The sequence below is a fragment of the Oryx dammah genome, unplaced genomic scaffold (assembly GCF_014754425.2).
Source record: "Oryx dammah isolate SB20612 unplaced genomic scaffold, SCBI_Odam_1.1 HiC_scaffold_16, whole genome shotgun sequence".
Taxonomy (NCBI): domain Eukaryota; kingdom Metazoa; phylum Chordata; class Mammalia; order Artiodactyla; family Bovidae; genus Oryx; species Oryx dammah.
Genome location: NW_024070200.1, coordinates 11476682 through 11488275, shown reverse-complemented (window position 1 = coordinate 11488275; position 11594 = coordinate 11476682). Strand labels below are relative to the sequence as shown.

Sequence of the window (11594 nt, the reverse complement as noted above, 5' to 3'; positions counted from 1 at the left end):
TTTCTCATCTTTCTTATCTGCTCATTTGCTCATCTTTCTTATCCATTCATCTGCTTTCTTATCCATTCATCTGGATAAGAAAGCAGTAATACTTCATTGTGTATATGTACCACAGCTTTCTTATCTTAGTAATACTTCATTGTGTATATGTACCACAGCTTTCTTATCCATTCATCTGAGTAATACTGGCTGAGTAATACTTCATTGTGTATACTTACTACAGCTTTCTTATCCATTCATCTGCTGACGGACATCTAGATTGCTTCCATGTCCTGGCTATTATAAACAGTGCTGTGATGAGCATTGGGGTACATGTGTCTCTTTCAATTCTGGTTTCCTTGGTGTGTATGCCCAGTAGTGGGATTGCTGGGTCATATGGCAGTTCCATTTCCAGTTTTTTAAGGAATCTCCACACGTTCTCCATAGTGGCTATACTAGTTTGCATTCCCACCAACAGTGTGAGAGGGTTTCCTTTTCTCCACACCCTCTCCAGCATTTATTGCTTGTAGACTTTTGGATCACAGCCATTCTGACTGGCGTGAAATGGTGCCTCATTGTGGTTTTGATTTGCTTTTCTCTGATAATGAGTGATGTTGAGCATCTTTTCATGTGTTTGTTAGCCATCTGTATGTCTTCTTTGGAGAAATGTCTGTTTAGTTCTTTGGCCCATTTTTTAATTGGGTTGTTTATTTTTCTGGAATTGAGCTGCAGGAGTTGCTTGTGTATTTTTGAGATTAATTCTTTGTCAGTTGCTTCATTTGCTATTATTTTCCCCCATTCTGAAGGCTGTCTTTTCACCTTGCTTATGGTTTCCTTTGTTGTGCAGAAGCTTTTAAGTTTAATTAGGTCCCATTTGTTTATTTTTGCTTTTATTTCCAATATTCTGGGAGGTGGGTCATAGAGGATCCTGCTGTGATTTATGTCAGAGAGTGTTTTGCCTATGTTCTCCTCTAAGAGTTTTATAGTTTCTGGTCTTACATTTAGATCTTTAATCCATTTTGAGTTTATTTTTGTGTACGGTGTTAGAAAGTGTTCTAGTTTCATTCTTTTATGAGTGGTTGACCAGTTTTCCCAGCACCACTTGTTAAACAGATTGTCTTTTCTCCATTGTATATTCTTGCCTCCTTTGTTGAAAATAAGGTGTCCATAGGTGCATGGATTTATCTCTGGGCTTTCTATTTTGTTCCATTGATCAATATTTCTGTCTTTGTGCCAGTACCATACTGTCTTGATGACTGTGGCTTTGTAGTAGAGCCTGAAGTCAAGCAGGTTGATTCCTCCAGTTCCATTCTTCTTTCATTTAAAAACCAACACTTGAGAGTCAAGTGTTGGTGGAAAGGAAAAATTGCTTTAATCAGAAAAGCCAGCAGTCTGGGGAGAAAGCAAATTCATTTCCCAGTACCAAATTGGAAGATTCTGCTCAGGCATGACAGTTTTTTAAATTTAATTTTTTAGTTGACATATAGTTGATTTATAATGTCATGCCAATCTCTGGTCTACAGCAAAGTGACTCAGATATACACATGTGAACATTCTTTTTTTAATATTCTTTTCCATTATGTTTATTATAAGATATTGAATATAGTTCCCTGTGTTATACAGTAGGACCTTGTGGTTTACCCACCCTATATATAATACTTTATATCTACTATTCCCAAATTCCCTGTCCTTCTCTTCCTCACCTCCCTCTCCCTTGGCAACCACAAGCCTGTTCTCTATATCTGTGAGTCTATTTCTGATTTGTAGGTAGGTTCATTTGTGCCATATTTCCATATTTGAGACTTTACACATGTGATGTCATATGGTATTTGTCTTTCACTTTCTGATTTACTTCACTTAGCATGATAATCTGTAGTTGCATCCATGTTGCTGCAAATGGTATTATTTCTTTTTTATGGCTAATTAGTATTCCGTTGTGGGCTTCCCTGGTGACTCAGTCGGTAAAAATCTCCCTGCAAAGCAGGAGACTCTGATTCAGTCCCTGGGTCTGAAAGATCTGCTGGAGAAGGAAATGGCAACCCACTCCAGTACTGTTGCCTGGGAAATCCCATGGACAGAGGAGCCTGGCAGACACAAAGAGCTGGACACGACTTAGCAAGTAAACCACCACCACCAGTATTCCTTTGTATATATGTACCACATCTTCTTTACCCATTCACCTATTGATGCATGTTTGGTTGTTTCCATGTTTTGACTATTGTGAGTAGTGCTGTTGTGAATATAAGGGTGCATATATCTTCTTGAATTACAGTTTTGTCTGAGTATATGTCCAGGAATAGGATTGCTGGACCATATGGTAATTTTATTTTTAGTTTTTTGAAAAACCTCCATACTATTTTCCACAGTGGTTGAACCATCTTACATTCCCACCAACAGTGTAGGAGGGTTCCCTTTTCTTCACACCCACTCCAGCATTTGTTATTTGTAGACTTTGGATGATGGCTGTTCTGACTGGTGTTAGGTGGGACCAGCCATAACAGTTTTTAAAGGGAAAAAGGGGAGAGAATCTCAGTGAATGATCAAGGCAGGAGGTTGGGTTCTGCATCATTCTCCATTGGGTGCTGACTGGCTGACTTTCTCTTCAGATGGTATATTGCTTATGTGATCTGCCTGTAGGATCTGCCTTGGGGGCTGCTGGAAGTAGAAAGCTAGTCATTTTTTAACTACTTAACTCTTCATTCTTACCTCTTTTAATCTGGGAAAAGAATCAACAGATTAGGCAAAGCATGGTGTATCTTCAGGAAAGCATTAAGCCAGGAATTAGGTTAAATTGCTGCGTGATCCCATTCGTAAAACAAATAAGCAAACAGGAAGGGGCCAAAAAGCTGCTTACAAATCCCCACTTGTCCAATATCATTTCATATCTATGGCATTAGGGGGAAAAGTCCACCTTCTATAACTTCTTCCTGCTGACATAGGGTTTTAGGAATATTTAATTTTATAAGCTCTTAGTTTTCTAGAAAGCTTATTGAGAATAGAAATCTCTTAAGGAATTTAATAAATTAATTTGGCAAAACCATCCAGAGGAAGAAAATAGTGTATATACATACCATACATATAAAAACATATACATAAGGGACCCAAGTACATAAGGGCTTCCCTGGTGGCTCAGATGATAAAGAATCCACCTGCAATGCAAGAGACCTGGGTTTGAGCCCTGGGTTGGGAAGATCTCCTGGAGAAGGGAATGGCAACCCACTCCAGTATTCTTCCCCGGAAAATTCCATGGACAGAGGACCTGCCTGGTGGGCTACAGTCCACGGGATCACAGAGTTGGACATGACTGAGTGACTCTAACACTTCCTTACAAATACAGACATTATAGCAAAGACTATCACAGTAATACAAAACTCACTAGTATATGTAAGAGCTTGTTTTCATCTTGGCCTTACTTTTGTTCAAATTATGTTTCTTGAAGATGGAACAAATTGTTAGCTTCATATAAAGGATAAAACTTTTAATCAATATTTGTAGGGGAGACCCTTAAGAGGTTTTCTGTTTGCCCTGATATGTAATCTTATGGAGTCTATGATTCAACCTCAGATAGTTGTTTCAGTTGACTAAAAAGTTACTTTTTAAAGGCTGGAGAGTGCTAAGGAAAAAGGCATTGGGGGTTTGTTAAGAGGAGTGTTAATTGATGAATATCAGGAGGAGAAATAAATTTCTCCTATTTTATGACAAGAGGCAATAGTATAAGTAAAAGCAAGGCATCTCTTCGGCTGAGAGCCACATTTATGTCCTTGAATGTTTTGCATTTATAGAGATGATTCTCAGATCCTTGAGAAGATAGTGCTGAATGGTAGAAGATTTAAGTGTCAGAGAGGGAGAGAAAAGATGCAAGTTTGTAAAATATCAGTCTAAGGACATTTCAAGGACATGTTTGTCTATTAAAAGGTTTTGGATGGGACAAACAGATTCTTTTGTTAGCACTGAAATTTTACAGGTATTTTGAGGGAGGAGATTTATGGGAGGTGGAAAAATTATTCATGTTGAGAATCTGAAGTTTTTAACAGGTCCAAGTTGAGGCCTCAGTTGAGAAGAGAGCTCAGAGGAGCTTGTCTGAGGAAGCTGAGGCCTAAGGCAATTACTGTTTAAGTGTTTCTTCTTAAGGGCAGGACAGTCCCTTTTCCTCGTTCTGACTTTTTATAATATCTGTAAGCATCTTGAGGTGAATAGGGGAGGCTTTGGAACTGGTAAGAAAGATAGATGAGCTTTGGGATTCTTCTAGAAACACAGTTACTTTTTTGTAAATACTCGATTAATAAGGCAAGGCCATTTATTTTTAATTCTTCAAAGCATTAGATGACAGCCTCAATAATAACATTAAGGAGCTGGCCTGCCCACCCAACTCCATTACTTTGAATTAATTCTTTTATATCAGAGACAAGATTTTCAGCTAAATTGGAAAAGACTCCTATGAACTGAGATTTGCAAATTTAGAGCTGTGTGCCTTTGTAATATTTTTTATAAATTGTGTGACAAAGGTTTGAGACTGCATTCCTCTGAGTAGATTGTTCTATTTTAGCCCAATTAAATTTCTGAGGGAAGGCCTTTATAATGTCTGCTACCAGGCTCTGAATGTCAACCTCCAACTGGGTCATTTGTAGGAGGGACACGGTAGAGGGGGATTTATGGTGGGTGTGGGCTTTAATTTTCTTTCTAAATCTGATTTCTGTTCTTGAATTATGTTAAAGGAGCCTTTTAGCTAGCTGTGGCTTTGTGTGTGTGTGCATCTGTCAGTTTGGTCCTCCCGTAGTTGATAAGAGAACATTTATTTAGGGTGAGAGTTCTCTAAAATCTCCTTAATTATAAAAACGTTTCCAAATCAAAGGATCCATTGTCTGGTCACTGACAACTTAGGATCTTCATAGGTATCTCTGTTTCAAAATGGGATTCAAAATCAATAGGCCTTTGTATGACTTAAGCATAAATTAAGCAGCCAAAGGGACCTCAGTAATGCTACATCCAACAATCTCAGCATTATCAGTGTTAGCTCTTCTGAGTCTATGTACCTAACAACAACAACAATCTCAGAAATACAGTCACTTCCTGGTAGTATCTAGTCAGTCATCTAGGATGTTGGCCAATATGATGCTAAATAGATATTTGAAATTTAAATGGAATTGATTTGTTTTAATGATGTGGAATTTTAGATATGAAAATTAAATATTGAAAATTGAATTCACTTAAAGTAAGATAGTTTTGGGACAATTAATCTATGACCAAGGAGGCAAGAATATACAATGGGGAAGAAACAGCCTGTTCAATAAATGATATTGGAAACACTGGGCAGTTATGTGCAAAAGAATCAAATTGGACTACTTTTTCATACTATATGCAAAAATAAATTCATAATGGATTAAAGACTTAAATGTAAAAACTGAACCCATAAAATGTCTAAAAGAAATCATAGATAGTATGCTCTTTGATATCAGTCTTAATACTATTTTTTAGATATGTCCCCCTAAGCAAGGGAAACAAAAGCAAAAATAAGCACATGGGGCTACATCAAACTAAAAAGCTTTTGCACAGCAAAGGAAACTTTCGCAAAAGGAAGAGGCTACATACTGAATGGGAGGAGATATTTGTAAATGATATGTCTGATGGAGGGTTAATATCCAAAATATACAAAGAACTCATACTACTACCACTAAGTCACTTCAGTCGTGTCCGACTCTGTGTGACCCCATAGACGGCAGCCTACCAGCCTCCCCCGTCCCTGGGATTCTCCAGGCAAGAACACTGGAGTGGGTTGCCATTTCCTTCTCCAGTGCAGGAAAGTGAAAAGTGAACGTGAAGTCACTTAGTCATGTCCGACCCTCAGCGACCCCATGGACTGCAGCCTTCCAGGCTCCTCCGTCCATGGGATTTTCCAGGCAAGAGTACTGGAGTGGGGTGCCATTGCCTTCTCCCACAAAGAACTCGTACAACTCAATATAAGAAAATCTGATTAAAATTGACCAGAGAACCTGAATAGACATTTTTTCAAAGACGACATACAAATGGCCAGCAGAGACATGGAAAGATGCTCAAGATCACTAATGATCAGGGAAGTGCAAATCAAAACCACAATGAGATATCACCTTATACTTGTCAGAATGGCTGTTACCAAAAAGATGACAAATAGCAAGTGCTGATGAGGATGTGGAGAAAAGGAAACTTTTGTGCCCTGTCTATGGGATTGTAAATTGATGCATCCACTATGGAAAACGGTATGGAAATTCCTCAAAAAACTTAAAAATAGAACTATCATATGATTCAGCAACTCCACTGTTGGCCATTTTGCCCAAAGAAAGCAAAAACACTAATTAGGATAGATATATGCACCCCTATATTAATTGCAGCACTATTTACAATAGACAAGATATGGAAGCAACCTAAGTGTCCATTGATAGATGAATGTATAAAAATGTGGTACATATATGATGGAATATTACTCAACCACAAAAAAATAAAAAAGAATGTTGCCTTTTATGACAACATGGATAAACCTACAGAGCATTATGCTAACTGAAATAAGTCAAAGAAAGACAAATACTGAACGATTTCACTTATATGTGGAGCCTAAAAAAACAAATTAATAAACATAACAAAACAGACAGAGTTGTAGATACAAAGAAGAAACAGTGTTTCCCAGAGGGGAGGAGGTTTAGGGAGAAGAGAGAAATAGGTGAGGAAGTTTAAGAGGTATAAACTTCCAGTTGCAAAATAAATGCGTCACAGATATGAAATGTACAGTGTAGGGGAATAGGGTCAGTAACTATGTAATGTCTTCATATGGTGGCATGATAACTAGATTTATTGTGGTGATCATTTTGAAATATATAGAAATATCAAATCACTATGGAAAGATTGAGGGCAGGAGGGGAAGGGGACAACAGAGGATGAGATGATTGAATGGCATCACTGACTCAATGGACATGACTTTGGGTAGGCTCCGGGAGCTGGTGATGGACAGGGAGGCCTGGTGTGCTGCAGTTCATGGGATTGCAAAGAATCGGACATGACTGAGCGACTGAACTGAACTGATGTTGTAAAACAGGAACTAACATGGTGCTATAGGTCAATCATACTTCAAAAAGGAACAAACCAACTCACAGAAAAAGAGATCATATTTATGGTCACTGGCGGTGGGGGTGGGGGAAAGGGGAATTAGATGAAGGCAGTCAAAAGGTACAAAATTTCAGTTATAATACCAGGATATAATATAAAAGCATGATAAATATAATTAACATTGCTGTTTATGTCAAAGTTAAGAGAGTACATTTTAAGAGTTCTCATCACAAGGGAAAAATACCCTTCTATTTCTTTTATTTTGTATCTACATGGGGGGATGTACTTAGTCACTCAGTCGTGTCCAACTCTTTGTGACCCCATGGACTGTAGCCTGCCAGGCTCCTCTGTCCATGGGGATTCTCCAGGCAAGAATACTGGAGTGGGTTGCCATGCCTTCCTCCAGGGACGGATGTTCACTATATCTACTGTAGTAATTGTTTCATGATGTATCTAAGTCAAATCATTATATTACATACTTTAAACTTATACACTGCTGTATGTCAATCATAACTCAGTAAAACTGTAAGGGAAAAATAATGTTTCCCCCCAATTTTGTGTTATATGGTAAAGATCTAGGACCAGTCAACCCTTTGTTACTTTGATACATATGATAGTAATATATATTTATCTAAAATCAGAATTACAAACAGAACCTCAAGTTGTGATTTTAAGATTTTCTGCCTTAGAAAATTAATATACTATCTTAATTAGTAAAAAAAAAAAACCATTAAAAAAAACTCATGGATTCAACCAGCTTTAGAACATTCTTAGGAAAAAAACTGTGACAGAATATGCAGTGTAGGAAAAAAGAGTACTCTCTGCCACTTCATTTTCCATGAAGAAAAGTCTCCAGTAAAAATGTACGGTAGTAGAAATCTATGTTCCTTTGAAACGCAGGTATAACTGCACATATTTGCAGGGGATTTGTCACACCTTAGAAATAAAGCTTCATTGTTCTAGGAATAAATTTTTGGAATTTTAATGCACATACGATTTGGAAAATCTGCAGTAGATTAGTTCAAGTGTAGTCTCCGGTCAGTATTTGGATCTATTTGCAACTGTTTTCTTTTTGGAAACTAAGGGATTCTGGTGGTTTGTAGTTTTTTCACAAACTTCACTCAATATACTTGGCAGAGCTTTCAGATGTAATGGATTGTGGTCTTTCTCTGTACCCATTTCATTTAGTATTTGCTTAGGTATAAATGTAACAAGTGCATTTTGTTCTTTTACCCTGTGGCTGTGGAAATCCCATCAGGTTGGTGGATACTGGGATAAATCCTGTAGCACAGTGACTCAGCTGAAGGAAGGTCTCAACCGAATCCTCTGCCTGATCCCCTACAATGTGATCAGTCAGTCCGTGTGGGAGTGCATCATGCCGGAATGGCTGGAAGCCATCAGAACAGAAGTCCCAGATAATCAGTTAAAAGAATTCAGGGAAGTACTAAGGTGGGTAAGTAGTTTAATGAAGTCACCGTAATTATAATGTTATGTAGCATTTATGAAGCATGTACTGTGTGCCAGGCACTGTGCTAAGCATTTTATATAAACTCATAGAATTTTTACAAGCCTGTTGAGAAATTTGAATGTTCAAATAGAAATTTTTGTTGTTGTTGTTTTCAGTCGGTTAGTTGCGTCTGATTCGGTGACCCCATGGGGTCGGACATGACTGAGCGACTGAACAACAATGGCTGTAAATTGTGCCAAGATGATCTGTAATTGTTCAGAAAGGATTTTGTTCTGATGGGATAATAAATAGATATTGTTTATTTATGAATAAAATATATAATAAAAACATTGTTTATCTTCAAATATAATTATGATTTGGATAAAGTTGGAAAAGTACAAAGGGACATGTTTTAAGATGCTGAGGAGCAACTCTAGTTTCTTAGAAAATGCAATTCCTTTTATTAAACCCAATATGAATATGAACACTAATGTTATTAACAACCATAGGGATTATTCATATCTGTTCTAAGGACATAAGCTATTACAGTAAAATGAAACATGCTAGTAACAGTTCAGAACTCAGACTAATCTAAAATGTTTGGTTCCCCAAATAGGATATAGTTGGGAAGACAACAGTAAGCCCTAATATATGGCCATTGGTTATTTACTTTTGTTGCTTTGCTTTCCAGCAAAATGTTTGACATTGAGCTTTGCCCTCTACCTTTTTCAATGGAAGAGATGTTTGGCTTTATTAGTTGTCGGTTCACAGGATACCCTTCCTCCGTGCAGGAACAAGCTTTACTGTGGCTTCATGTGAGTGAATCATACTTTTGATCATTTTGGGCAATAGCTTTTAGCTTATAAACTTTAGCTCCTCAGGTAGGGCAGCAGGGAGTTGTTCCAAAGAATCTGTAAATCTGTATGTTTGTTAATTGCAGATGGGTTGCAGATTATACCAGTTCAGGAGAAAAGCAATGAACCAAGGCAACAAGAATGGTGTGGAAAGAAGGGGACAGTCAGGAGATACTTTATTAGAAATTTTATTAGAAAGAACATGGCAATTTATCCAATGTGGAGGGTGGAGGAGGAGAAATATTTGATGATAGCTTTGAATTTTTTAGTATGAAAAATTGAGGACAACTGCAGGTAGAATAAAATTGAGGACAACTGCAGATAGAATATGTGAGGCTAAGGTCCTTATGTTCAATAGGTCACTTTAGGAAAAAGTGCTAAATGTAGTTTTTTTGAGTTTTAAAGTTTATGTTTTGGGGGGATATATGCCTTTTTTTCCCCAGGTATTATCGGAGTTAGACATCATGGTTCCGCTTCAGCTATTAATCAGTATGTTTTCTGATGGAGTTAATTCTGTCAAAGAACTGGCAAATCAAAGAAAATCAAGAGTCAATGAACTGGCAGGGAACCTTGCAGCTCGAAGGGTAATTATTGCCATAATTGTCTTTGTCTTACTTGTTAAGATTTTGAAAACTCTTGTCAATTATAGTGGGCCTTAAAGTGGCATCACCATAAACTGCTCTGGAAATGCCTTTTTATCCTATCCCACCCACCCTATTAACCTTTTAAGCACATTGAATAACAGAAACCATCCATCTAAGATATATTTGATATATTCTATAATCAGTTATTGAGTTTTCATTTTCCTTTGAGTTTTTCTCCTACACATCTCTGTTAGCTATCTCTCCCCTTGATAAACCAAAACAAAGTAGCTTGTAGGGGTACTACTCCTTTTTTTTTTTTGGTTTTCTGGTGAAGAAGAATTCTTCCCAGGTACTGGGCAGATCAGTGCTTTACTTTGGGAATGAGGAGTTTGGATATTGTTGTTTGTATGTTTTTTTTTTTTTACTGTGTTTTGGGAAAAAATGATCAACTAGTGGTGACTGTAAGTGATACTGTCACTGTGAACTAAGTGAGCCCATCTTATTGATCCCTTTGTGCCTTTGAGGATGAGAGAAGTCAGTATAGTCTGGTCTAAAGCATATGGAAGCTGTTGGATGTTTATGATAACTTTTCTATGGAGGACCGGATAACGTTTCTGCTCTTGTACTGACATCCCCAGACCATGATCAGCTTTGGAGAGGCTGACTGTCAGCTGGTGGTGGGTGAGGACTGTTCTGGGCTACTAGTCCTATCTAGCCTCTCCAAAACATCTTCCCTGCTGTATACCACAACCCTCCAGTCATTCTACCTGCTATCTAGGGATTAGAGAACATAACAAAATCATGAGATCATAGATTGTATTTAGTGCTTTTTAAAAATTTTTATAATTTTCTAAAAATTTAAATTTACTTTTATTTCTAAAAAATTGTTTTAGTCTTTAATAGTCAATGATCAAGGAACGTCATGATGCTCACAAGAGCCATTCAGGGAATTTACATCTATATGTTACAGTTCTGTACATGTGTGCCAAGTTGCTTCAGTTGTATCTAACTCTTAGTGACCCTATTGGACTGTAGCCTGTCAGGCTCCTCTGTCCATGGAATTCTCCAGGCAAGAATAATGATATTTTATAATACCATCATACTCATAGGATTCATGCTTTTAAAATGCTTTTTTTTTAAAAAAAAATCACTATTTCTTTGCTCATGCGCCTCATAGGAACCAGCTGCCCAATATTTAATTTCTTTCTTTGATAACCTTTAATATTACAGTACATGATTAACACTTTATACTATGTAGTGTATTCACATGTAATGACATCACATGTGAAGATGTGTGAGGACTGTGTGAGGCAGTTGGAAAGAACTCATTATCCTCATTTTACAACTACTTAACCTGAGGTTCAGTGAACTGAAGTGATTTGCCGTAGATAACACTATCATGATCCAGGTATTCTGATTCCTAATGGGATACTCTTCTTTTTTACTTTAAATGTGGTGTTCAAGGAGCTTTCTTATTATTAGAGAGATTTTAAAGAGAGAAAATATGACTTGAGACTGATGTACAGGTATGTCAGTCAGGGTCCTGCTATGGAATTCATCCCAGATGTTTAACGAAGAGTCTTTAATGGATACCTGGCCTATAGAGTTATGGGAATGGTTAAGGGGGCAATAGGGTCGGTGAGACACCCAGAGGCC

General features: G+C 37.5%; 1 protein-coding gene across 1 annotated transcript in view; it reads left to right on the top strand.

Moving 5' to 3' along the window:
* Positions 1-11594, top strand: part of UNC79 (unc-79 homolog, NALCN channel complex subunit) — a 220807-nt gene that overhangs the window by 79827 nt on the left and 129386 nt on the right. The window contains exons 13-15 of the mRNA XM_040256595.1: positions 8312-8502; positions 9192-9315; positions 9798-9938. Of these exons, the coding sequence (XP_040112529.1) occupies positions 8312-8502; positions 9192-9315; positions 9798-9938 (456 nt within the window). The remainder of the gene's footprint in view (positions 1-8311; positions 8503-9191; positions 9316-9797; positions 9939-11594) is intronic.